Source organism: Drosophila biarmipes, chromosome 3R (assembly GCF_025231255.1).
Source record: "Drosophila biarmipes strain raj3 chromosome 3R, RU_DBia_V1.1, whole genome shotgun sequence".
NCBI lineage: Eukaryota > Metazoa > Arthropoda > Insecta > Diptera > Drosophilidae > Drosophila > Drosophila biarmipes.
This window is the reverse complement of record NC_066616.1, coordinates 23,319,498-23,345,486: the sequence shown is the minus strand read 5'-3', so window position 1 is coordinate 23,345,486 and position 25,989 is coordinate 23,319,498. Positions and strand designations below refer to the sequence as shown.

At 51.5% G+C, this 25,989-nt stretch overlaps 10 protein-coding genes across 10 annotated transcripts; 6 read left to right on the top strand and 4 right to left on the bottom strand.

Annotated features, from left to right (window-relative positions):
* Positions 1-90: 90 nt before the first annotated feature.
* Positions 91-3,039, bottom strand: LOC108026291 (uncharacterized). Its single transcript, XM_017097157.3, has 7 exons — positions 2,896-3,039; positions 2,695-2,830; positions 2,450-2,600; positions 1,597-2,388; positions 1,180-1,540; positions 821-1,125; positions 91-760 (listed from the first exon to the last, which is right to left on the bottom strand). The coding sequence occupies exons 2-7, from the start codon at positions 2,811-2,813 to the stop codon at positions 446-448; spliced, it is 2,043 nt and encodes a 680-aa protein (XP_016952646.1). The 5' UTR covers positions 2,814-2,830; positions 2,896-3,039; the 3' UTR covers positions 91-445.
* An 830-nt stretch (positions 3,040-3,869) lies between these two features.
* Positions 3,870-5,620, top strand: LOC108026449 (serine protease easter). Its single transcript, XM_017097388.3, has 3 exons — positions 3,870-4,131; positions 4,320-4,706; positions 4,766-5,620. The coding sequence occupies exons 1-3, from the start codon at positions 4,071-4,073 to the stop codon at positions 5,494-5,496; spliced, it is 1,179 nt and encodes a 392-aa protein (XP_016952877.1). The 5' UTR covers positions 3,870-4,070; the 3' UTR covers positions 5,497-5,620.
* A 250-nt stretch (positions 5,621-5,870) lies between these two features.
* Positions 5,871-6,870, top strand: LOC108026422 (39S ribosomal protein L9, mitochondrial). The gene is made up of 2 exons (XM_017097351.3): positions 5,871-6,098; positions 6,156-6,870. The coding sequence occupies exons 1-2, from the start codon at positions 6,027-6,029 to the stop codon at positions 6,831-6,833; spliced, it is 750 nt and encodes a 249-aa protein (XP_016952840.1). The 5' UTR covers positions 5,871-6,026; the 3' UTR covers positions 6,834-6,870.
* Positions 6,871-6,872: 2 nt separating this feature from the next.
* On the bottom strand, positions 6,873-8,438 carry LOC108026421 (39 kDa FK506-binding nuclear protein). The gene is made up of 3 exons (XM_017097350.3): positions 8,305-8,438; positions 7,901-8,113; positions 6,873-7,837 (listed from the first exon to the last, which is right to left on the bottom strand). The coding sequence occupies exons 1-3, from the start codon at positions 8,318-8,320 to the stop codon at positions 6,993-6,995; spliced, it is 1,074 nt and encodes a 357-aa protein (XP_016952839.1). The 5' UTR covers positions 8,321-8,438; the 3' UTR covers positions 6,873-6,992.
* A 446-nt stretch (positions 8,439-8,884) lies between these two features.
* Positions 8,885-13,930, top strand: LOC108026231 (cytoplasmic FMR1-interacting protein). Its single transcript, XM_017097066.3, has 9 exons — positions 8,885-9,207; positions 9,268-11,099; positions 11,161-11,453; positions 11,514-11,626; positions 11,681-11,880; positions 11,941-12,476; positions 12,544-12,638; positions 12,694-13,080; positions 13,147-13,930. The coding sequence occupies exons 1-9, from the start codon at positions 9,001-9,003 to the stop codon at positions 13,357-13,359; spliced, it is 3,876 nt and encodes a 1,291-aa protein (XP_016952555.1). The 5' UTR covers positions 8,885-9,000; the 3' UTR covers positions 13,360-13,930.
* On the bottom strand, positions 13,789-18,761 carry LOC108026233 (N-acetyl-D-glucosamine kinase). Its single transcript, XM_017097068.3, has 5 exons — positions 18,678-18,761; positions 17,999-18,117; positions 15,317-15,527; positions 14,948-15,173; positions 13,789-14,728 (listed from the first exon to the last, which is right to left on the bottom strand). Exons 2-5 carry the CDS (start codon positions 18,022-18,024, stop codon positions 14,145-14,147), a joined length of 1,047 nt encoding a protein of 348 aa, XP_016952557.1. The 5' UTR covers positions 18,025-18,117; positions 18,678-18,761; the 3' UTR covers positions 13,789-14,144.
* On the top strand, positions 16,388-17,974 carry LOC108026232 (uncharacterized). The gene has a single exon (XM_017097067.3). The coding sequence runs from the start codon at positions 16,542-16,544 to the stop codon at positions 17,796-17,798; it is 1,257 nt and encodes a 418-aa protein (XP_016952556.1). The 5' UTR covers positions 16,388-16,541; the 3' UTR covers positions 17,799-17,974.
* Positions 18,762-19,406: 645 nt separating the features above from the next.
* LOC108026192 (surfeit locus protein 4 homolog) lies at positions 19,407-21,956 on the bottom strand. Its single transcript, XM_017096982.3, has 4 exons — positions 21,693-21,956; positions 20,659-20,922; positions 20,182-20,592; positions 19,407-20,122 (listed from the first exon to the last, which is right to left on the bottom strand). Exons 1-4 carry the CDS (start codon positions 21,741-21,743, stop codon positions 20,036-20,038), a joined length of 813 nt encoding a protein of 270 aa, XP_016952471.1. The 5' UTR covers positions 21,744-21,956; the 3' UTR covers positions 19,407-20,035.
* Positions 21,957-21,991: 35 nt separating this feature from the next.
* LOC108026191 (uncharacterized) lies at positions 21,992-23,854 on the top strand. Its single transcript, XM_017096981.3, has 5 exons — positions 21,992-22,504; positions 22,625-22,992; positions 23,052-23,248; positions 23,307-23,468; positions 23,532-23,854. The coding sequence occupies exons 1-5, from the start codon at positions 22,090-22,092 to the stop codon at positions 23,752-23,754; spliced, it is 1,365 nt and encodes a 454-aa protein (XP_016952470.1). The 5' UTR covers positions 21,992-22,089; the 3' UTR covers positions 23,755-23,854.
* Positions 23,855-23,917: 63 nt separating this feature from the next.
* Positions 23,918-25,893, top strand: LOC108026195 (zinc finger and BTB domain-containing protein 24). The gene is made up of 2 exons (XM_044091066.2): positions 23,918-24,318; positions 24,374-25,893. Exons 1-2 carry the CDS (start codon positions 23,983-23,985, stop codon positions 25,889-25,891), a joined length of 1,854 nt encoding a protein of 617 aa, XP_043947001.1. The 5' UTR covers positions 23,918-23,982; the 3' UTR covers positions 25,892-25,893.
* The last annotated feature ends 96 nt before the right edge of the window (positions 25,894-25,989 follow it).

The window sequence follows — 25,989 nt, the reverse complement described above, 5'->3', positions numbered from 1 at the left end:
TTTTTTTTTGACATAAAGTCGCCATAATTTCTTAATATTAAGTTAAGGTCGCATAAAGCACACCAATTATACCCAATAACAATTAAGCAATTTGAATTAAGCCAGTCATAGTGTCGTTCCACGACATTTTTTGGCCTCTTCAAAATTGTATGTGGCCGAGAAATGTCGAGGAAAAACAGCATCATGAGTTGACAATTTTTATTTTCATCATCTATACAAAAAGTATTTTTATTACCAGAATACTATTGTTGATTAAAGGAACGTATATTACAAACTGAGGCAGATCTTTTAACTTAAGAGAGACAGTGACTATGTTCTTTGGGATCTAGTGGCGGAAATGGCCTTACAGGCTACGAGAGTTCAACGAACCGAAAACAGTGCAAAAATCTATTCGAGTTGATTGCAGAGCAGTACTGTGATTTGGACTAGGTTTTTTGTGCGCTAATTAGTCGCGGCAGTAGCAGTACTTCCGCAATTCGGGGTCCCGGTCGTATATGCACCGCGCCTGATTGCCGTACTTGTTGACACGCGAAATATCCGTGAGTTTGGTTGTGGCACTGAATGTGTGAAGGCTGTACGCCACGCTCGCCTCGAACAGCCCCTCGCCGGGCAACGTGACCACCTGCAGCTGGTACATCTCATCCCGGACGAGCGTTTGTCCGGTCATGTCCGCCAGGAAGCCATCCCGGTCGCTGTTCGTCTTGAATTGCAGCAGCGCCTTGTGCGGTTGCAGGCGCAGCGCCCAATTGACTCGTAGAAGCTGGAGGTAAATGATTGTTTTGTATAGTTGGTATCAAGATTAATGAGCTTCATCACAAACCTGCAGGGGAGCACAGTGCTGGCGTTGCTCCACGGTGGCCAAATTGATGGCATTGACAATGCTTTGGGCAGCTTTGAGGACGATGCCCGAGTATCGGGTGTCGTTTAACTGCAAAGGCAGCCAGTTCAGGCAGGCACACCAATGTGGCTCTATGTAGGCCTCCGCACAGGATCGATTACTGGGAATGGGGTCCAGCAGTGACATGGCGCGTCCCCGGGCCAGCTCCGAGATGTGAATGCCGGGCTTGCTGGAATCAGTTCTCACGTCGTTGATATCGCCCAGCTGATCGTTTGCGGTTTGAAGTTCTGTTTGAGGACACAAATAAGTCTCTTGTAGAAGTCAAAGCACCTCAATCTTACGTATAATGTGCTTCAGTGTGGCATGTATGTCGAATGGCGTGGTCAGGTGGTGCTCGTTGGCCAGGAAGTTCTTGTACTCCTGCGAAAAGCGCTTCTTAAACGACTCGGGAAAGGCGAAGCTAAAGAACGGCAGTCGCTCCTCCTGTTTACCCTGCAGAGTGGCCCGCACCTCGGCAAATCGATTGCCATGGTCGGCCATCATGATCAAAATGGTGTCGTCTAGCAGCGAACGTTCCTTGAGCGCCACCAGCCAGTCGTGGACATCATCATCCGCTGCTCCCACCAGGTTTATGGAATCGTGTGACAGGCCGCCATGGAAGCTGAACACAAAGCGCGGGGCATCGCGATATTTCAGCATGAACTGGAATGCAAATGATCATACAAGAGATTTTTATCGGAATTTTGACTGCCACATACGTTTTTGGTGTACTCAAGCATGGTGACATGGTCCGGCTGGTGGCCAATGCAGTTGGGCTGGCTCTCGGCGGCCATGTGCTCTGCCTGGACGTAGTAGGTGCGCAGGTAGTGGTCCACTGGCTGAGCCTCAAACCCCGTCATGCGGTAGGTGAAGGTGCCCACATTGGGCAGGTCCTCATTAAACGAGGTCATGTAGCCCAGGCGGGCAAAGTCCTGCCAAATCATGGGATACGAGTCCACGCTGCCCGCACTGGAGAACCGCTTCCTCGTCTCCGGCAGCTCCAGTTCGGTGAAACCCGTAAGCAGGGGCACCAAGGCCTGCGGAGTCCCGTCGCCCACGATGTTGTAGCCCTTAAGGACGGTGGCGCCCAGCTGTTGGGTGAGATACTCGTAGGTTCGGGGCAGCTTGCGCATGAAGGCATTGCGACTCAGCGAATCGAAGCCGAACATGAGAACATTGTAGAAGGAGGCCGTGGGCACGTCCTGCATTTGCTGCTGAGCCTGGGCAACAGCCTCGGGCGGCAGCACAGCCAAGTTGGGCGAGAAGTTGGCAGCCGGGGGGCGAGGCACCGTATCCCTTATGCCATGGGCCATGCCAAACCAGCTCTCGCCACTAGAGGACCGGCAGGCCACCTTGACAAAGTCGCTGGCCTGCAGCACATAAGGCTCCTTCATGCGCAGGGTTCGTCCGAAGCGCACCTTGTAGTCTGACTTTCGGATGATGTCCGTGTAGGAGCAGGTCACGTCCTCGTGGCTGGACGCGATCTCCGGGCGTACAAAGCAAATGGATTTCTGTAGGAGATTCGGAGGTTATACAAAGTGATCCTCTAGCAGAATGAGAATCCTGCCGAACCTCGCACATCACCCAGTCCATTCCCTCGCCGCAGTCTATCCGCTGCACCGGCTTGTAGAACTTCATGATGTCCGGATTGTCCAGGGGCAGATGGGGATGGCGGCACTCGCCCCGATTTACCGCCGATCTTATGGAGCGCTCGATAATTTCGCTTTATCAGAGAGGCAAATACAAGTAAACATTTATACGAGTAAATATCCAAGAATCAATATCGCGAAGTGCTCGTGACGCACAACTATACATACATTTTAAGGTCTTTATCCAGCTCCCTCTCGAGGTTTAGTACATAGAGGGTAACCATTACTAATACTACAGTGCATCCGGCGGCGATCTTGGGGACACTTCCCCGGCGCACGAAACGCATTTTGAATTAGTTATGAGCTGCAAATAGTGCACCAGACATGTGACATGTTCTATTTTGCCCTCTAGGCAAATACTGCACTCACTGCGGCGCCAATTAGGGCAACGGAGTCCCAGTGCTCGCCCGAGTCCCGCGGCGGTAGGTAATTAAACGTTACTGATTTTCAAACATTTAAAAGTTATTAAACAATGACCAGCTGGGCGTACCGCTATGAGGAATGTGCGAAAAAGATGCAAAAACCATTGCGGATGCTGGTCACACTGCGCTGGTTGGCAACGCGACCGTTACAGTTTAAAGTTATATTTTAAATCAACACCATTTGCTTTCTTGATGATGTAGCCTAGCTCCACGTAAGAAAACATATTAAATGCGTTTAAAATATTGATTTTGAATATGTGTAATTTACTACTAAATTGAAAACATGTTTTTATATTCCTTTTTTTATTATTAACTTTATTTTGGTGCTAATATCCATAGTTTTTCTATAGCAACTCTAAACCTAATAAAAATGTGTTTCTGTGAGCGCTTTCATTTTTCCGGCGCTTTGGGATTTTCCCGAATAAGTTTTGCTTAATGGAAATATCGGGGCTTCTTGTTAATGGTTATTTAAGATCATTGTTCAAGGTCATTGACTCACCATAGATGCTTTAATTTAGCAAAAGATTGGGAATCGGTTGTCTTTAGCATACCTTATTATAAGCGGGCATTTAATTAGCTTCAAAAAAGAGGCACCAATAAGGAAAGCTATTGTTGAGTGTCTCGACTATCAGATACTTTGTTGCAAATGTTGAATAAGATATTATTTCATAAACCGACCTAATAGTTGGTCCACAAACTCTCTCTCTAAACGAGAAGCTAAGAAACGTAACTTTTAAGTACCTACTCCCCACTTCTTTTAGTTTTCGGAAATCGCCGCGTTCATACGGACAGACAAACGGACAAGCACGCTTCCTACAACCTAATATACCCTTTCACTCCACACGTAGCGGGTAGGAGAAAATCTAGATAAAGATAAAGCGACAGAGCTCGCGAGCTGAGAATTCCGCCCGAAGATTCAGTTGTGCGCCAAGCTCAGCTTCGGCCTCTCCAGCTTGCCCGCTCCGTGTGAATTCCGCTGTGTTACCTGCGTCATCCACTTTATCACGCCGTTTATTTTGATAACTGCTTCTGCAATATTGCAGTAAACAAAACCCTACCTTTAAGCCCGAAACCCTGACGACGTCTTGAGAAAGGATTAAGCTGCCCGCTTGCGTAACGAAAATGCTGAAGCTATCGTTTGTTTGCCTCTTTCTGGGTTTTTTGGCGAAATCATCGGCGGGCCGTAAGTAATAGAAGAAGATTGCCAAGATTCCCATCTGCTGGGCATGACAAGCTTAAGCAAACATATTTGTTTTGCCGCGGGCCTTCACAGATCGCTTAAAAAAACCTGTTTCCGCACTTCTATAACTAATGACCTAATTTATGCACAGAGTTGGTGGGCTAAACACGGCATAAACCTCTTCATTCCAGAGTTCTACTTCCCCAACGAGGCGGCCCAGGTGCCCAACTATGGGCGCTGCATCACACCCAACCGGGAGCGCGCCCTGTGCATCCACCTGGAGGACTGCAAGTACCTCTACGGCCTGCTGACCACCACTCCGCTGCGGGATACGGACAGGCTTTACCTGAGCCGCAGCCAGTGCGGCTACACCAATGGCAAGGTGCTGATCTGCTGCCCGGATCGCTACAGGGAGACCACCCCGGACACTCCGCCGCCGCCCAAGCCCAATGTGACCAGCACCAGCCTGCTCCCGCTGCCAGGACAGTGCGGCAACATCCTGTCGAATCGCATCTACGGCGGACAGAAGACCAAGATCGACGAGTTCCCCTGGATGGCGCTCATTGAGTACACCAAGGGTGAGTGGGGATGTCGTTGTACAGGAAGGACTTACCCATATTTTGATATCATCCTGCAGCCCAGGGCAAGAAGGGCCACCACTGCGGGGGCTCCCTGATCAGCACTCGCTATGTGGTCACCGCCTCGCACTGCGTCAATGGAAAGGCTCTGCCCAGCGACTGGCGGCTGACGGGAGTCCGCTTGGGCGAGTGGGACACCTTCACGGACCCCGACTGCGAGGTGGATGTGCGCGGCATGAAGGACTGTGCCCCGCCGCATCTGGACGTGCCGGTGGAGCGCACTATTCCCCATCCCGGATACATACCCGCCTCCAAGAACCAGGTCAACGACATTGCCCTGCTGCGTCTCGGCCAGCAGGTGGAGTACACCGACTTTGTGCGTCCCATTTGCCTGCCCCTGGACGCCAATCTGCGCTCGGCCACCTTCGATGGGATCACCATGGACGTGGCCGGCTGGGGCAAGACGGAGCAGCTGTCGGCCAGCAACCTGAAGCTGAAGGCGGCCGTGGAGGGATTCCGGATGGACGAGTGCCAGAAGGTCTACAGCAGCCAGGAGATCCTGCTCGAGGACACGCAGATGTGCGCCGGCGGCAAGGAGGGCGTCGACTCCTGCCGCGGCGACTCCGGGGGACCGCTCATCGGACTGGACACCAACAAGGTGAACACCTACTACTTCCTGGCGGGCGTCGTGTCCTTCGGGCCCACCCCCTGCGGCCTGGCCGGATGGCCGGGAGTTTACACGCTGGTGGGGAAGTACGTCGACTGGATCCAGAACACCATCGAGGCCTGATTGTAAATTAAATGAATACGATTCTGTAAATAAATCGGACTAACTGATCCATGTTAAAAACGTGTTTATTCAGTTGAAGGGCTAAAATAAATTGCTTTTAAAATGAACTGTCCTATAAAATGAACAGGATCGAAAAAGATTAATTCACTGCTTTACAAAATTCCAAATTATACAGGCTGGTACATACTTTTAAATAAATTAAGAACCTAATAATATAATATTTTGCACTTTATCGTAATAATTTAATTTTTAAAAACTTCTGACTAGTATTTCGCATTGCATTCATTTATATCAACTTGGAAATACTTTTAACGCATACAAATTTAAATGAACGCAATTATAATATTTTAATGTAATTTAACTAATCAAATTAATTGTATAACAATTTTATTTTTCTAATTCACAATAAATTCGAACTTCAAACCACTGTAGTCACTGAAAATCGCATTCAAATTATTAATCCCGTCTGGCAACTCTTAAGCTCACAAGTACTGTGCAGTCCGGCAACGCCCACGTAATTCGGCTAAAAAATGTTGAAGAACATCTACGTAACGCCGCTAAATCTGCTTAAATCGGCCACCAGCCTGCAGCAGCAAGTGCGGGTAAGTCCCTCCTCCAATCCACGAAGCCTTCCCCATTCATCGCCCGATCCCTTCCAGACCACGTTCGTGCTGAAGCGCAAATATGACCCGCCACTGCACAAGACCAACGAGAAGCCTCGCCGGATGAGGGCCAAGCACTTCATCTACGAGCTGGTGGAGGACACGCTGGTCAAGAAGCGGCCCAACATGGAGGTGGTGCTGAAGACCTTCGTCGAGGGCGTCGGCGACAAGGGCGACGTGGTGTCCATGAAGCCGCACTTCGTCTACAACAAGCTCCTGCTGCCGGGACTGGCCGCCTACAAGACGCCGGAGAATGTGGCCAAGTACGCCAAGACGGAGGCGGAGAAGTCGGCGGTGAAGCACAGCTCGGCCTACGCCCAGCGAACGGTCAACATGCTGGAGTCCATTGTACTCGCCGTGGTCATGAACAAGGACGAGCCGTGGGTCCTGGAGCCCTGGCACATCAAGGCCTCGCTGCGCAAGGCTGGTTTCCATTGCCGCGAGGAGTGCATCACCCTGCCCAAGGAGCGCATCGAGGGGCCCGACCTGAAGAAGGAGAACAAGGACTTCTACTGCACCGTGACCATCAACAAGCTGGAGCAGGCGCGGCTCAAGTGCCGCCTGCACCACTGGAGCACAGATCCCAGCGAGCGCCTGCCCTACGTCCTCGAGCACTGGAAACTGCAGTCAGAGCCCCTCCTAGCTGTAGGTTCCACCCCCGAAAAGAGCACGTAGGCTACACAACTACCAAATAAATGCGATTGTTACAAAACGTTTGATTGATGAACAGCGTGCAAAAACAGTGGTTTATTTAACATTTTATCAAGTTGTACGACGCGGAGACTTAATGGCTACATGATTACGAGTCTATATGAAGTGGTTAAGTGCGCACCATTAGTGCACAGCCTTCAGCTCCACGTCGAAGACCAGTGTCGAGTTGGGGCCGATCTTGGGCGGAGCTCCGCGCGATCCGTATCCCATGTGCGGGGGGCAGGTGATGCGGCGCTTGCCGCCCACCTTCATGCCGGCGACGCCAACGTCCCAGCCCTTGATGACTTCGCCGTTGCCCAGGGAGAACTTGAAGGGCTTGCCCTTCAGCAGGCTGTCGAAGGTCTTGTTGTTCGACTGCAGGCGGCCGGTGTAGTAGACGGAGACGCGTTTGCCCGGCTTGGCCTCCTCGCCCTTGCCGGCGACCATATCCAACACCTTCACGCCCCCGGTGATGAAGCGCTCACCTACGGCACCTGGCTGCTGCTTGGCCTGCTCCTTGGGCTTGGGCTGCTCCTTCTCCTTCTTGCCCTCGGGCTTCTCCTTCTTCTTCTGCTGCTGCTTGGCCTCCTCCTTCTTGGCCACGCCGTTCTGCTCCTTGCCGGCTTTCTTGGCGTTGGCACCGGCCGACAGCTTGGCGACCTTGGCCTTGGGCTGCTCCTCCTCAGCCTCGGAATCTTCGCTGTCGTCCTCCTCTTCCTCCCCGCTCTCGTCGTCCTCCTCCTCCTCATCGTCGTCGTCTTCATCAGCTCCGTTCTCAAGGAAGGACTCGTACTCCTCAATCAGCTGACTGTCTTCGTCGGAGTCCCCCTCCTCCTCCTCCTCGCCGCTCTCGTCCTCCTCATCATCCTCGGACTTCTTGCTCTTCTTGCCCTCCTTGCCCTTCAGCAGTTTCTCGAGGGTGAAGTCCTCGTCCTCATCGTCGGAATCAATGTCGTGCAAGTAGCCCAGCAGAGAAACGCTGGCGTCGCCTGTTGATAGGACAGATATATGTAGGGTGGATTCTCGGAACTGCAACTTCAGGGAGACCTTACCTGCAGTGTAGAACATGATGCGATCGCCCTTGCTGAAGTTCAGGTCCAGGGCCACCTGGGGAATGGCCTTGGTCACGGTGGCCACGATGTACTCCTGCTTCTCGGCGGCGAGGTACAACTTGGCCTCCTGGCCCTTGTCGAGGGCCACGCCGGAGATGTGGAACGACTTGATGATCGTCTGCGAGTACTTGCGCTCAGGCTTCATGTTCAGACCTGGACGAGGACATCAGAAGGGGGAAAACATGGTTTACTTGGGCCTACAAATGGCGCCGCTCCACGCTGCCGGCAAATCAAGCTCAAGCACGTGGCGGCGGCCACAGCGTGTGTGGGCTGGGACGCCTCCCGACGGGCAATTCCCATATCTGGGCGGTATGCCTGCCTCGAATCCCTTTGGCTCAACTCACCCCAAAACATCGACATCTTGCAGGCTGTGGTCTACTCGCAACGGAAAATTAAACTAAAAAACGCGGAAATTCTCGAGACGCCGCACTTTAGTGTGACCGGAGGTGCAGAAACTTCGTGAACGAACGAACAAATGAGCGATGTCATTGATGTTTTCAAAGAATCGATGTTTGGCAAGCCAATCGATGTTTTCCAACTCCATTACCGAGCGGCTCACGCTGCGCTGCATCTCTCATTTCGCTTTTGTACTATAACTTTTCTAGCAACAGCCGGCTTTTTCAATAGAGTTGTTAATTTCACAACAGCTCCCAGTTTCGCACACGCCCGCCAAATGCAGAAAATAAATTCAATTTGAAATCTTTCCGCCGCCCGCACTCTAGAGGGCGCTGCTCCAAGCCAGTTCCCCTTTTCGCCGCAATGGCGATATTCCAATTGCTCTGTTAAGATGCATCGAAAATAACAGCTGTTAAATCTTAACGGCTGACAGTCGATTTTAACAGCAACATCGATTTTCCCCATACACGAACCAAGGTGGAAGCAAAAAGACCTAAATTTACCCGCATGTCGGCGCACCCCTGCGAATGGCAGTGAGTCGTGTTGTATTTGTGGAAAAAAATCTTGCGTCGACTGGAATTGGGGCCCCGCCTTGTTGAATTTTACCCATTTCGCGCTGCTGGAGGCATGCAAAGGAGCCCAGGATGACGGAGAAGATCACGCTAGCCGACGCGCTGTCCAATGTGGAGGTGCTGGACGAGCTCTCGCTGCCAGACGAGCAGCCCTGCATCGAGGCGCAGCCCTGCTCGATTATCTACAAGGCAAACTTTGATACGAACTTCGAGGATCGCAATGGATTCGTCACGGGCATAGCCAAGTACATCGAGGAGGCCACCACCCATGCCAACCTGGTGAGTTAGCAGGTCGCTCCTATCCAGCAGATAACTCACTGCGCCCTTCCCTCCCCGCAGAATGTCCTCCTCGATGAGGGGCAGAAGCACGCAGTCATGCTGTACACCTGGCGCTGCTGCTCCCGCGCCATTCCGCAGCCCAAGTCCAATGAGCAGCCCAACCGGGTGGAGATCTACGAGAAGACCGTGGAGGTGCTGGCCCCCGAGGTCAACAAGCTGCTCAACTTCATGTACTTCCAGCGCAAGGCCATCGAGGCCTTCTCCGGCGAGGTGAAGCGCCTGTGCCACGCCGAGAAGCGCAAGGACTTCGTGTCGGAGGCCTACCTGCTGACCCTGGGCAAGTTCATCAACATGTTCGCCGTCCTGGACGAGCTGAAGAACATGAAGTCCAGCGTGAAGAACGACTACTCTACGTACAGGCGGGCTGCGCAGTTCCTCAAGGTGATGTCCGACTCACACACCCTGCAGGAGTCGCAGAATCTGTCCATGTTCCTGGCCACGCAGAACAAGATCCGCGACACGGTCAAGGACACGCTGGAGAAGATCGTGGGCTACGAGGACCTCCTCTCCGACGTGGTCAACATCTGCGTCCACATGTTCGAGACCAAGATGTACTTGACGCCCGAGGAGAAGCACATGCTGGTCAAGGTCATGGGCTTCGGCCTCTTCCTCATGGACAGCGATGCGTGCAATATCAACAAACTGGATCAGAAGAAGAAGATCCGCCTGGATCGCATCGATCGCATCTTCAAGAACCTGGAGGTGGTGCCTCTGTTCGGCGACATGCAGATCGCGCCCTTCAACTACATCAAGCGCAGCAAGCACTTCGATTCCAGCAAGTGGCCGCTGTCCAGCTCGAACGCCATCAGTCCCCAGGCGGATTTGATGGTGCACCTGCCGCAGATACGCGAGGATCACGTAAAGTACATCTCCGAGCTGGCGCGGTACACAAACGAGGTGACCACCACCGTCAAGGAGAATCCCTCGGACGCCGAGAACCGGATTACCGCCGACCTGGCCCTGCGGGGTCTCCAACTGCTTTCCGAGTGGACCAGTGTGGTCACCGAGCTGTACTCCTGGAAGCTGCTGCACCCCACGGACCATCACCAGAACAAGGAGTGCCCCGTCGAGGCCGAGGAGTACGAGCGGGCCACCCGCTACAACTACACATCGGAGGAGAAGTTCGCCCTCATCGAGGTGATCGCCATGATCAAGGGACTGCAGGTGCTGATGGCGCGCATAGAGACGGTGCTGTGCGAGGCCATTCGGCGGAACATCTACTCCGAGTTGCAGGACTTTGTGCAGCTGTCGCTGCGAGAGCCGCTGCGCAAGGCGGTGAAGAACAAGAAGGACCTTATCCGGAGCATCATCATGTCGGTGCGCGAAACGTCGGCGGACTGGCAGAAGGGCTACGAGCCCACCGACGACCCGGTGGCCAAGGGCAAGAAGGATCCCGACGGCGGCTTCCGCATCCAGGTGCCGCGCCTCAATGTGGGCCCCTCCTCCACGCAGCTGTACATGGTGCGCACCATGCTGGAGTCCCTGATCGCCGACAAAAGTGGCGGCAAGCGCACTTTGCGCAAGGACATCGACGGCAATTGTCTGCTGCAGATTGACACGTTCCACAAGACATCGTTCTACTGGAGCTATCTGCTCAACTTCAGTGACACGCTGCAGAAGTGCTGCGATCTGTCACAGCTGTGGTACCGGGAGTTCTACTTGGAGATGACCATGGGTAGGAAGGTGAACAAGTGCTTGGTGCGTCATCAGCACAACGAGGAGTGCAAGGATCTGATCACCATGGAGAAGCGGATTCAGTTCCCAATTGAGATGTCCATGCCGTGGATATTAACAGATCACATTCTGCAAACGAAGGAGCCCTCGATGATGGAGTAAGTATAGTAAATTATGGACTCAGGTGATTCTTATATAATAACTATGGTTATCCAACAGATTTGTCTTGTATCCCCTGGACTTGTACAACGATTCGGCGTACTACGCCCTCACCGTCTTCCGCAAGCAGTTCCTCTACGACGAGGTGGAGGCCGAAGTCAATCTGTGCTTCGACCAGTTTGTGTACAAGCTGAGCGAGCAGATTTTCGCCCACTACAAGCAGCTGGCGGGCAGCATTTTCCTGGACAAGCGTTTCCGCCTGGAGTGCGAGGTTCTAGGTTTCAACTTCCAATCGTATCCGCGCAACAATCGCTATGAGACCCTGCTAAAACAACGACATGTCCAACTGTTGGGTAAGGAAACCATGCACCATGTATATATCTTTTGGATCTTAATTAATCTCTCTGTTTTAGGCCGTTCCATTGACTTGAACAAACTGATCACACAACGCATAAACGCCAACATGCACAAGAGCATTGAGTTGGCCATCAGCCGCTTCGAGGGCAACGATATAACCGGCATAGTGGTAAGTAAAACCGGATAGATACCAAAGATTGGACTCTCACTTGCTTAATTTCAGGAACTTGAAGGTCTGCTGGAGGCGAATAGAATTTGCCACAAGTTGCTGAGCAAATACTTGGCCCTGGACAACTTTGACGGCATGGTGAAGGAGGCTAACCACAATGTGCTGGCTCCTTACGGCCGAATCACACTGCACGTCTTTGTGGAATTGAACTACGACTTCCTGGTCAATTACTGCTACAATGCAGCCACAAATCGGTGGGTTTTCCGCTTGTCTGCTCTTTGATATTTTAACTTAATCACTATTGTTCCCATTAGCTTCATTCGAACCAAAGTAAATCTGTCGTCGTCGCAGGCCATTCAGCGTGAGAAGCCGCCACAAATGTCGCACTACTATCTGTGGGGCTCCAAGCAGCTGAACGCTGCCTATTCCACGCAGTATGGTCAGTACACTGGCTTCGTGGGCTCCCCGCATTTCCATGCCATGTGCCGCCTGCTGGGCTACCAGGGCATCGCCGTCGTTATGGACATTATACTGAAGGACATTGTGAAGCCACTGATCCAGGGCTCCCTGCTGCAGTTCACCAAGACACTGATGATTGCCATGCCCAAGTCGTGCAAGCTGCCCCGCTGCGAGTACGGGTCGCCAGGAGTGCTGAGCTACTACCAGGCTCATCTCACAGACATTGTGCAATATCCGGATGCGAAGACGGAGCTGTTCCAGTCGTTCCGGGAGTTCGGCAACAGCATTATCTTCTGCCTGCTCATCGAACAGGCACTCTCCCAGGAGGAGGTGTGCGATCTACTGCACGCGGCCCTCTTCCAAAACATTTTCCCCAGGCCCTTTTGCAAAGGTGTGTATAAAGTCAACCTATTACATTACTTTACTGTATTGTAACCTGGTTCATTTAACTCTTTCAGAGAACGAGAAGCCAGAGGCTAAGCAAAAGCGACTTGAAGCCCAGTTCGCCAACCTGCAGATAGTTTCGAATGTGGAAAAGATCGGCACTGCAAAGGTGATGTTTTGGACAACTAAATTTGAGATTATTTCTAATAAATCCATATCAACAGCAAGCCATGATTGCCCGCGAGGGAGATCTGCTGACACGCGAGCGCCTTTGCTGCGGCCTCAGCATCTTCGAGGTGATTCTCAACCGGGTGAAGAGCTACCTGGACGATCCGGTGTGGTGCGGTCCCCCGCCGGCCAATGGGATTATACACGTGGACGAGTGTTCCGAGTTCCATCGCCTCTGGTCGGCCCTGCAGTTCGTCTATTGCATTCCAGTGAGGGGCACCGAGTACACCATTGAGGAGCTCTTTGGCGAGGGCCTCAACTGGGCGGGCTGCGTGATGATCGTGCTGCTGGGCCAGCAGCGGCGCTTCGAGGCTCTGGACTTTTGCTACCACATTCTGCGCGTGCAGCGCGTCGATGGCAAGGATGAGGATGTCAAGGGCATTGTAAGTTGTAGTTGAAGCGACTTTGGCAATACTTACGAAGTAAATTCAACTAAAATACCATTACAGCAACTGAAGCGAATGGTGGATCGGATTCGTCGGTTCCAAGTATTAAACTCACAAATCTTCTCCATTCTCAACAAGTATCTGAAGGGCGGCGACGGCGAGGGCTCAAATGTGGAGCATGTGCGGTGCTTTCCACCGCCGCAGCATCCCTCGGTCATATCGTCATCGTCGCACTACCAGGATCCCCAGAAGCTGCGCCAGAGCATAAACAATTGAGGATGCATTTAGGCCGATCGCATACAAATAGGTTATACTTAATCGCAGTTGAAATTAGTTTACCCCAGGAGAGAAGCATCGTAGAAGCTGCCCACCTTTTGACAAAGGGTAGTTTTGGCTCTATTTGAATTCGATTTTATTGCAAATCTCTTTTGGTATGTCGCATTCAATCATACAGTACGTAAATGTTTTATCCAATTATATAATAGATATATAATATTGATTCCCCTGCTGAGGCATTCGACTCAACTACTCGTACACTATCCCAAATACTCTACTCTAAGCCCCCTAAGATATTATGTTTGGCCTCCCACATTCATGTTCCCTCGCTTCGAAACTGAAGAACACCTTCTTGCTTTGCTCCCCGATTTGAGAATCAAATTAGCCAAAGAATTGATGACAGCACGGCGAATTAAAAAACGAATTGGCTTTAAACACAATCAAAGTATTACGAAATAGATGCCGCACAGTGTATGCCTATTATACGACAGCCAACATTGAGACACATACAATTAATACAATGAACATTATCGAATAAAATTTTCATACGTATTTCTAACAAACCCAAAAAGGCAGTAAGGAATCTTTGTTAAGGATAAGAAGAGGTTAATAATTATTTTGCCAGCTTTCATCGGGCGATAAAAGTACTTATTTAATGATAAACTACATACAATACTATCTATTCGTAGCACTATCTGAAAACTGAATTGGCAAACTCTACTGCACACACGCGTCGTTGGCAATTTGGAAGTGTGTATATTTCGGAATGGAAGAGCTCATACAAATTATCTAGCTACGCCGTTGGTGCCATTGGCTTTCTTGCGAGGGTCGGTGTAGGTGTAGAGGACCGTGACGTTGTCCGCATAGTTCCTGGGCAGATCGAAGTCCGCACTGTCCGCACCCAGGTAGCAGGCCCCGTAGGCACTGCTCTTGGTGATCCGCACCAGCTTGAGGTTGACGTCGATGCTCGTCTTGTACAGTTCGGCGATGAAGGCCTCTTGCAGCAGCTCCCAGCTGGACCACACCGATCCCACGCACACCACGCTCAGGTCGCCGGACTTGACCAGATCCTTGTGCACGTTCGGGAGCAGGGACAGAATCATCCGCGCCAAATGGACGCCTGCCTCGCGGAACAGGCCAATGGCCAGCCTGTCACCGTTCTCGGCATTCTGCGCCAGCTTCTTGCACAGATTGGCGAAGAAGGGCTTGTCGAACTTGGCGTAGCAGTGCGGCAGCATGTCCAAGCGCGTCTCCAGACTGAAGTGGTCCTTGATCAGGGCCCACGTCTTCTCCACGGGAGCCGGCGACTTCTGAAAGTTGTCCATGTGGTCGAACACCACCTTGACGGCGCGGTACGAGATGTGCCAGGCTGTGGGACACAAGAGTTGGGGGTCAAAATCATAATAATAATTGCGAATGGAACAAAGGCGGCAATGACTCAGTCAGTCGATGGGCAATCAACAATCAACATCACCGCTATCAGGCAATCCTAATCGGAGTTGCAGCCGTTAATCTCGACATTGGCCTGGCATTAGTAGTCCATTAGTTGATAAGGCCAACCGACTTCCGACCCCCTGCACACACTCACCGCTTCCCTCGTCGCCGAGGAAGTTGCCCCAGCCGCCGCAGTTGAATGTGGAGCCATCGGGATTGCGCAGCAGGCAGTTGGATCCCGTTCCCGATATCAGGACCATTCCTCCGATGGACGAGGCGGTGTACATGCTGCCCATGGTGTCGCTGGAGACGGCGTAGCTCTGGGCCAGCTCCGGGAATGTGGTGCGCAGCTCCTGCTCCAGTTCGCGGTTGGTGGCCTCCTGTTAAGAGGCATTTTTATAGAATCGTTCTTTGAAGTTCCTTACGAAATAGCATATCCTGAGTCTTACATTCAACATATGTATAATATTAATTGATCTTAAGAAGTGAAAAGGGGATCTTTCTTGGGATATTTCTTACTGACCTGCTCGCAACCGCTGAGGCTCAATCCCAGGCTGGTGAGGGGCGTGTCCTTGGGTATTCCTCCCTCCTCCTTGGCCCGCTCCACCATGTCTGCGATCCTACGGGCGCACTCTGGGATGCCGATCCCCCAGTGATTGGTGCCCAGGCCGCTGGTGGAGCCCACGGACTGTCCACTTTCATCGCAGATGACCAGTCTGGAGTGGGTGGCTCCGCTGCAGGAGACAAAGCAGATGGTTTCTATTTCCGGACTCTCTTCATCGTTATACAATAGGTGTGGGGGCCGCGACCGGGGACAATAAAGCGAGGGAATCAAATTAAATTAACCGATCGGGCGACTACAAATTGGAATTAAAGAACCGCGCAATTGACAAGTTCATTTAAAGAAAACGTGTCACACGCACAAATTTTATTTGACAGCCCAAATATCTCCATAAAAGCGGTTCCAAGTGAGGGCACAAAAAGAAAGTTACACACACGGAAAAAATAGTTTAATTTGGGATAGAAATAGATTTTTTAATTGGTTTTTATCTTTGTAAAAAATGTAGATCCAAATTAGCTCCATTTTTAATTCTTATGGGAATGGAATCCTTAAATATGATTATGTAAAAAGGATAATAACAGCGAATATACTTTGTTAATTTGTTGTTGAATGAAAAACAGAAATGGAAATGTATTTTAATTTAAAAAATATAAAAGATCTCAATAGACCAAGTCCCGCATTGGGAGAAAGATATGGAAAGTGTAGATCCTAATCCCAGAAAATCACATCATATGGGGGCTCTGCAATTACCGTTATATTGCACACTGCAGCCACTGACGGAAAAGTCGTGACGTGACGAAAGTGCACTGCTTAATACGCTCAATTGAGGCAATTATTTGATCGCCCATGCGAAATGGGCACAACAAAAGACGTTTGTTATCGCCCCTCAACTATTTTTAACCATCATTCAATTTATTTCGGTCATAAAAATACCTACAGCGAAAATTCAATCCTCATTCTCGTCCGTTACGAAACGTAACAGTGCGTAACGTCAATCAGAGAAGAAAGCCCTCGATAAATAATCGAATGTTAACGAAATGTTACGTTAAAAGTTTGTTATGTGCGGGCCTGCTTAGTTATTATCAAATTGTGCGCAAAAACATTGAATGTTTTTCGCTGGAAAGTGACTGAAACCGCACCGCCACCCGCGATCTCCGGCGTGCCCCGAAGAGGAGCGTTAATTGACATGAAATTGCTGACCAATTCCCGGCTTCTGCGGCCGCTGCTGCTGCTGCGCCGCCAAAGGTCGCATGACGCAAAGGCGGCGGAGGCGCCGAAACCACCACGACCGGTTCCAACCAGTGCCCAACTGGACGAGCTGGAGCGGAATGTGGTTAGGCGGCACCACAAGAACAACGTGCCGCTGATTCGCTCCCTCATCCAGGCGGCGGAGGCTGGAGATCAGGACAAGCTGAGACAGCTGGATGCTGAACTGGAGCAACTGCCCAATGCAACGCATCCTCGCCTGCAGGACTACGGCGAGGAGTCGCGGGAACTGGCGCAGTATGTGCACCGGGAGCTGCCACCCCAGGCCAGTCTCAAGGAGTTCTCGGAACTGGCCCGTGCCCTTAATCTCTATCGCATGGACCACCTGGGCAACTACACGGGGCACAAGAGCTACTATCTGACGGGCCAACTGGCCACCTTGGAGCAGGCCATCATACAGTATGCCCTGCAGGCAGTCACTGACCACGGCTTCAAACTGATCTCCGTGCCCGACATCCTGCCCAGGGAGGTCATCGAGTCCTGTGGCATGCGAACCGAGGGCGAACGCACCCAGGTCTACAAACTGGACAACGGCGAGTGCCTGTCGGGCACCTCGGAAATGGCACTGGCCGGATTCTTTGCGAATAAGCTACTGACGGAGGATCAGCTGCCTCTCAAGGTAACAGCCGTAAGTCGCTGCTATCGAGCGGAAACCTCTGGGCTGCAGGAGGAGAAGGGCATTTATCGGGTGCACCAGTTCACCAAGGTGGAGATGTTCGCCATTTGCACGGAGCAACAGTCGGAGGCCGAGCTGGAGGAGTTCAAGAACATTGAGGTGGATCTTTTCCGACGACTGGGCCTTAACTTCCGACTCCTGGACATGCCACCGTGCGAACTGGGTGCTCCTGCGTACCAGAAGTACGACATCGAGGCCTGGATGCCCGGTCGCCAGATGTGGGGCGAGATCTCCAGCTGCAGCAACTGTACGGACTACCAGGCCAGACGGCTGGGCATCAGATACCGTCGCTCCAGTGGCGGGCAGATCTTAAACGCCCACACTATCAACGGAACGGCGACGGCCATTCCGCGTCTTCTGATTGCCCTGCTGGAATCTAATCAGCGCGGAGATGCCGTCGAGATACCCGCCGTGCTGAGACCCTTCATGGACGGCCAGGAGCTGATCACGCGGAACAAACGGATTCCGGAGACGAAGCTGGTCAAGTTCATCAAGGCCTAGGCTAACCACATTCTGTACCTTTGACTGTTATCATTAAAGCGCTGAGCCATCGTTATCAACGCGAGCTGGGGAATATTTTGAAGCACTCCCCTTAGCTGATATCTGACAGATCAGGGTATCACAACCTGCGCCTAATCACGCTCGTTAATCATCGCGATTGGCTATTGAATTACAAATTGATTGGTGACCTTTCTACATACCCTTCGACTCCGCCGAAATACTTCATTGCGAGCGTTGCTTAGCTGGGCCAAAACGAGTCCCAGCTGGAATGTGGCTGAAAGTGCTGAGCTGATGTGGCGAAGTCGGTTCCTGTCCTGTCCTGCAAGAAACAAAACACAAAAACGAGCGCAATTAGCAATAAAAAATTGCACGATTAATTTTTGCACTGCAACGGGTTGTTAGCACTCGGATCAAGCTTATCGCGTTTCATTAGCCCCAAAACCAAAACATTTGTCAACCGCTCAGGTAAGAAAATACCGCTGACGGAGGTGAAACCAGCGTTCAAAACAGGCAACACAAAAAGCGGTGGCATGCGTTTAGAGAATGCAAGTTTAGACCACCGCGGGGCTTACTCATAGAGTTCGGTAGGTGCAATTCCCCAGGAGCACTTCCTCCCGCAAGAGGTTCCCCTGTATCTCGGATTTCCGTGACTGCACCAGTGAGAGTGCAAAGCGTCCAAACTAGTTTGTAATCCCGCTCACTTTTGCTTGCGTTTCACATATCTCGCAATTCTCCCACAATATTAATAAAACAGCGCTTGCCGATTTGGTTTGCCACACCACGCCCCTTCCGCCCACCCTGGCGAACACTCATCATTAGAGTTTGATTAGAGGCGGGACGCAGGAACCCCAGTATTACGACAGCGCCACCAACTCTTACCCGGCAGAGCTGTTTCCGTCCACGTTCCGAGCGCTTTGAGCAGCAAATGCGTTATGTTTGGCTCCATTCCCAACTCAAGACCAGCGACTCTTTGATATTTGTGTACCGGGTGATTGCAGAGTACGTGGGTATATTGTATCCGAAAGCAGTATGTCGCAAGGCGGAGAATTGGCCCCTATAAGTCGCATTTAACTACCAAAACCCAAGGGTTTCAACGTTAAGATCGCCAGATAATTGATTTTAATTGATTAAAATGGGCTTCTTATTTAGTAGATTGTGTTCTAAGGATCCCCTACGCTGTGGGAAAGGTCAGAATGGCTCTACTATCAGTCAAACCACTTCCCTTTGCTGCTATCTCCCAGATCCCAGAAGCGCGCTTAATCACCCTTGTATTATCATCGCGATTGCCTGGGAGGGGCTGGTGACATCTTCATTCCAATTTGCTACCTATTACTCACGCTTTATCCATGACGGTTGATAATTTTCCAAATTTCCTTGCCTGTACTCAGACGAATTGCAAGATAAAAGGCTCAGAAAGCAGGCAAAGCCTATCAGGTTTGCATATACCTTGCACAAGGTCACCAAGTACGGGGTATCCCCTAGTCGAATAGAGGAATTTCCCCTCTTTGTTGTGACGTAGCCAGTCAGCTGTCGAGCAGTGCTGCTAAACAATCCAAAAGAAATTCCATTCATCGACTAATTGGCGCCAAGTTCAAATAGCCACAGCGCTCAGGTTTTCTTCTCTATGTTTATTAAAACGTTACAATTTAATTCTATTACACTTTTGCTTATAAACGAAAGAAACAAATCATTGTCAATTGGTACATCATATTTTATACATCGTTTTCATTTTCAAACTTCTAGCAAACAACAAAACGCAAACACCAAGGTTACAACTTATTTATAAGAGCGGTACAAATCATATAAAAAATCGGCGAAAATATGGTTGTTGAGAAGCGTAGCGTAGATACAAAAATCAGTTATGTCTCTCATTTTGGGAAGGGCTCGAGGGGGCCACGCTTTTTTTCTTGCTTTCTCGTTATGTACAAAAAGAAAATGTCTTAAATGTAGTCGAAGTTTGTCGTTGAATGTGCGCGAATGATGGTATTGGGGTGGGTTTTTGGGCTGTGGGTTCGGGGCGATCCCTATGAGTGAGCCAGAGGAGTGGGGGTATTGCGGAAGTCCCTTTATTTAAAATTGTCAAGTTCTCATACGTGCCGGTGTTGTGCTGCTGATGCTGCTCCTGTTGCTGTCCCATTTTATGGTAAGTCCTAACTAACATTTCTCGGAAAGAGTAAAACACGGTAAAAGTCAATTGCTGAAAATGTTTCGTGCAAGGAGCGACCGTTGCCGGGCGTCTACCACTTCTTCTTGTGCTCGTCCATGGAAACGCCGCCAGGGCCCAGGGAAACGATCATGAGAAGGCCGCCAATAACCGAGAGGGTCTGCAAGTGCATAACAAAATTAGTAAAAGCAAAGGGGCAAGATGTTTCTAGTGACTCACCTGGAAAAAGTCGTATTTCAAGAAATCCCTGAGTGGCTTGTAGGACGGAATGGTCCACCAGGCATTGTGGTACAGGTTCAGGACCGTGAGCAGGGCCACCAGGATCAGGGCGGACAGCTTCGTCTTGTAGCCCAGCACGACCAGCACCATCAGAATGGAGCCGATGATGTCCTGGATGACCTGCCACACGCTCAGCTCGAATCGGATCAGGGTGATGAACATGAAGGCCAGCAGGATGCGGCCGGCCAGCTGCATAAAGTTCTTGGGCTTGTTCTCACCCATCGATGGCACGCCGGCGAACAGGCTGCGTCCCTCTATCCTGGCCTCGGCCAGGACGAGCAAAAGGGCTCCGATGAGGGCAAAGTTGCGCAGTAAGAACTGGAAGTCCCACAGAATGGAGTAGGCCACGGTCTGCAAGGAGGATTGCGATTAGATTTAGATTTCCTTAAATGTTTCCCAAGGATATGAAGCACCCACCTGCAGCACCACGATGAAGAAGAGCAGTCCCACGGCGATGTCGACCTTGAAGCGGGTCATCACCATGCCGCAGCCGCCCAGCTGTCCCAGCAGGTTGACCAGCACAAAGACGGTGGCCAGGAACTTGCCGCAGCCCCAGCTCATGTCCATGTACTCGCGCTGCTCGTTCCACTGGAAGTACATGCGCAGGCCGTCCTCGAAGAAGGTGGCGATGAGGCACAGGCGGGCCACCGTGGGCAGCACATTCTTGCCGCGCTTGATAACCTGCAAGGGAGAGAGTAGTAGCAAGAGCGCGATCAAGTGGCCGATCAGGATGGGTGCTGATATGGAGATAAGGGCGCTGCTGACAGGGTGATAAGGGCTCCGGAATATACAACGCCGCTGAGCGTGGCTTGCGCGTAGTCGGTGGAAATCGCCCGCTGACTGTGACGTGTCTTTAAAGCGCTCTATCTGCCGATTGCTATCTGCCAGCTAACGGGTTTTGGCCTGGCTGTCCATGTAACTCAAATGGATGCACATGTGTGTATGCAAATCGCGGGCAAGTTCACCTGGCTTTCTAGCCCGTCTATTACGGAACTCGACCTGGTCGCTGGCGTCCAGCTGCCCCGCTCCCCTCCCCACCACCCCTCTCTTTCCCTTTCAGCACTTTCACTTGCGGCGACAGCTCTCTCGCACGCTCACCAGCGCACCGCTTACACACACACAGGTAGCCAAAGAGGCGGCGAGAGAGAGTTTTCCCCGCGGTGGACGCAACAACTGGTAATTGAAGTACTGGAGTTGGTGCTGGTCCATCTGGAGTGCTTCCTACGGAAGTTGGTGCCCGAGCACGTAGCTCCAAAGTCGTCGGATCTTGATTGCGGCGCAGCCCAAGACCTCGAACTTTGCCGCGTTTGGGTGACGTTGGCAGTTTTCCCAGTCCACAGCTGCCAGGGCGTCCCCGTAAGTGCCACTCTGGGGGCACGTTGGGGCACTCCCTGGAGAGATATGGACTTCTGGTGGACCCCCGATCGGTAGCAGCACCTATTATATATTACCTGTTCCGCCACATCCTCCGTTTTCGCTATGTACTCGTTGGGTATGCTCATCTTGGCAGTTGATCTCTCACTTTCGGGGCACTCGGCTGCTGGGGATCGGATCCGTTTTTGGCTGTGCGTTTCTGGCTTCCTGGGCGTCTCGTCGCGTCGCTCTCCAAATTGCAGTCAAAGTTACCAAAAAATCATGAATTAAAATTAAAAGCAGGAACTTTATGGCGTGGAGCCCAGAGTGACCGCGCCGATAACGATAAAAGATACCGTTCGGCCTGGAAATAAATACCACAAAATGTCGTTTCAGTGTTGGACAACACCGAAGTACTCTACGGGTCACACTGCCAGCGTGCGTGCCTTTTTATTCGCCGGAAAAATAACGCTTACTTGATCAATCCTGTCCAGAATGTCTGTCAAGGCCAAAAAACAGAAGATTGAGAACGCCGGCGGCGAGGAGGCGAAGCCGAAGCAGAAGAAGGTCAAGGCCAAGAAGCAGGAGGACGCCGGTTACGGCTCCGGAGAGTTCTCGCTGGACTGGGATGTGGACAGCTACCGGACGGAGTACGAGAGCGAGGAGCACTGGGACCTGCGGCGCAGCTTCATGCTGGCCCACAAGGAGAAATTCGAAGAGGACCGCCTGGTGTGTCTGGCCCAGACGTTCGTCAACATGGAGTTCATGGGCTGCAAGTACCCCAGCGAGACGATGCGCCTGGTGGCCGAAATGTCCAAGGAGATTGCCGAGGATTTCCGGCGCAAACGCGATCAGCGCCTGAAGCGCACCTTCGTCTCGGCCTCGGACGCGGCGGAGCAGCGCGCCAAAGGTAGACGCAAGAACAATTAGTGGGCGTGGGCCACGAGGAGGGAGAAGATTCTTTATATACCTATCAGTAGTAACTATACGAGCCAGAGACCACAGCCTAATGCCTAATTCCAACAACTAGGGCGCCGGGCTGCAGCCGCACGAGCTGCGGATTCCCCAAAGGATAGCTCGGACAGATTCACACGAGAACGCCTGTGCTTCGGTGGCGGCGAGCCCATCGATCTCTACCAGGGCCTGCGCTTCGGGCAGCTGATCTTGTACTTGGCCGGAGGGCGCAGCTGCCTGCGGAACTCCTGCACCGTTGCCAATTTCAAGTACGAGGTGCGCGCCAGCCTAGATCAGCCAGCCACAGACCTGACAAAGTACGCTGAAGTATTGCTGAATGACGAGGTGATAGCCACTGGGCAGGCAGAGAACCTTAAGTTGGCCAATCTGGCTGCCTTCAAGCAGGCGCTCCTCTTCCTGCAGTCCCACTGCTACAGCATAAAGGTATGAGTTATCTGCAAAAATATACATTGAATTATTTACAGCTTTTCTCCCATTCCCAGTTGAATGCCTCGCGCGAGACCATTAAGGTGGAGAAAAGCAAGAACGGCGTCAACATCAATGTCACCAAGGAGTCGGCCGACAGCCTGGGCGACCCCAAGCTGGATGCCAGCAACAAGGGCTATCGCATGATGCGGATGATGGGCTGGACGGGCGGAGGTTTGGGGCGCCTAAAGCAGGGGCGTGAGGAGCCAGTGGGGTACATTTCACACTCCAATTAAATCTCTGGATCAGCCCTAATCTTTGCATTTTTTTAGCTACCTTCTGAAGAGCAATCGCAATGGGTTGGGCGCCATAAATCCGCAGGGCAATCTCGCCGACTACAAGAAGCTGTTAGAAAACTATCTGAATTCGGACGACATGCGTGACATGCAGTTTGAGCCCACGTTTTCGAAGGAGGAGCGCGTCTCGTTCCACCAGTGAGCATCATGTTACTTCATTTAGGCAGATATAGGATTACAAAAGCGATTCTGTTATTACAGATTGGCCAACCGACTGGGCTTGCGTTCCAGCAGCTATGGCGTTGGCGAGAGCCGGCGCCTGCTGATCACCAAGAAGGTCACCTACAGCGAGATACTCAAGGAGGTCCTATTGCGGCGCAATCCGAAGTTTTGTGAGCGGTACTTTGTGCAGGTACCCATGCAGAAGGCCCACCTGTTTCCCGGCCATGTGGCCGGCTTGGAGTTGGAAAATATATGTGAATAGGCGGGGGAAACGAAAAAGGCGGTTCACTTAGTTATACTCGTATAAAAGAATCTTCTTAATACTTAGTTTTAAGTACAGGATATTAAATACAAGACAAGCATTTTTTACCGTGTACTTTGTTTACGTTTCGCTCTGAATGTCTGAAAATGGTTTACATCGAAGAAGAAGAATCGATGCAGTTGCACTTTTTATTTTCCCACGTTTCCGGAATGATTATTGCGCAAAGAGATGAGTAAGTGCCCCCGATGCAATAAGGAGGCGACTGGGAGGAACCGCCTGGTCACGGACAGCTGCGGACACACCAAATGTCGCCTCTGTCTGGTGGCGGATGAGTCGGATTGCCTGGAGTGCCGAGTTGCAAGGCAGGAGGAGGAGAGGGCGAAAAACCAAAAGACAAAGGAACCCAAAGAGCGAACTACAGCGGATAAGTGCATTATTGTCACGGATAAGGGCTACCATTGCACTGTGTGCAAAAAGGACTTTCGCAGTCGCACCCAGCAGTATTACCACCTCGCCTGTGGCAACGATCTTCTGAAGAAGTATAGCTGCAAGGAATGCGGTCGCGTGAGTTTAAACATGTTCCGGCTGTAACCCTTGAATCAATCCACATCCTTTCCAGAGGTTTGCCAGCCATTCCCATTTGAAGTACCACCTCAGCAACCATGAGAAACAGTCGAAGCACACGTGCGGCGTCTGCAACAAGGGTTTCAAGCAGAAAATCATCCTGCAGCGCCATATGCTCACCCACAAGGAAGAGCAGCATGTGTGCGAGGTCTGCCAGAAAGTCTTCCGCCGCGAGAGCTCCCTTAAAAGCCACATGGCCATCCACAGTGATCTCGGCCTGCCTTACAAATGCGAGCTGTGCTCCAAGCACTTCCAGAACAAGACTAATTTAAACCAGCACATGCGGAAGCACGACCAGAACAGCATCCGCCACAAGTGCAAGGTGTGCCAGAAGTCATTCCTGCGGCAAACCACGCTCCGACTGCACATGAAGCGTCATTCTTTTCGTGAGCGCCAGTCCTGCTCCATTTGCGGCAAGAGCTACAACGACACGGATGCCCTGGCCCGCCACCTGAGGCAACACAAGACCTTAGAACGTTACCGTTGTATCGACTGCGAGATCACGGTTAACCGGAAGGACAATATGCTTCGTCACGTGCGCTCCATGCATCCGGGATCTGCCTTCGAGAGCCTTGTGGAGATTTGTACGCCTAGCTCCAGTGCTGAGGAAGTCCCGCCTGTGCAGGAAAGACCGCTCGAGATCGTGCGATACAGCAGCGTGATACAAAGCGTGGGCAATGTGGAGCCAGTGGTGGTACCGGACCTATTGCCATTGCCAACCCCAAAACCAGCACTGCAACTAGAGAAACCACTGCGGCAGATGGAGCAACCACAATTACAGCTGGAGCAGCCACTACAACAGATGGAGCAACCACTACAGCTGGAGCAACCACTACGACAGCTAGAGCAACCACTACAGCAGCTTGAGGAACCACTACTACAGTTGGAGCAACCACTACTACAGTTGGAGCAACCGCTACTACAACTGGAGCACCCACTGCGACAGCTAGAGCAACCACTACTACAGCTGGACCAACCATATTCAGAGATGGAGGAACAACTACTGCAGCTAGAGGAACCATATCGACAGCTGGAGCAACCATATCGACAGCTGGAGTACCCACAAAGACAGATGGAGCAACAACTTCTTCAACTGGAGGAACCACTAAGGCAATTGGAGTACCCAATACGACAGATGGAGCACCCTCTATGTCAGATGGCACAACCACAACTACAGGTGGAGCAACCAGTATCACAGCTGGGGGAACCACTAAGACAGCTAGAAGAACCACCACGACAGCGGGAGCAACCCTATCGACAGCTGGAGCCGCCAAGAACTGTCACAGAACACCAGCCACTGCCAAGTGTTATGCCCGAGAAGCATATCCAGCTCTATAGAAAGATCATCTTGGACCTGGACCAAGAAGAGCTGGTTATGGATGATGCCCAAGAATCCGACATGCATCAACGGCAGCCGTGTGGCCCGGGCCCAGGGAGCTCCAAATTTAGCGAGAGGCACTGGCGCAAAAGTTTCAAATTCTGGTATCAAAAAGATGACAACACAAATAGATAGAACCTGTCTATTGTGTTGACCCTTTTTTGATGGGTCCTCTGATTTATTAGAGATAAGTCAGGTGCTGCGAACCGAAACGGACCGCAACAGTCTAGTTG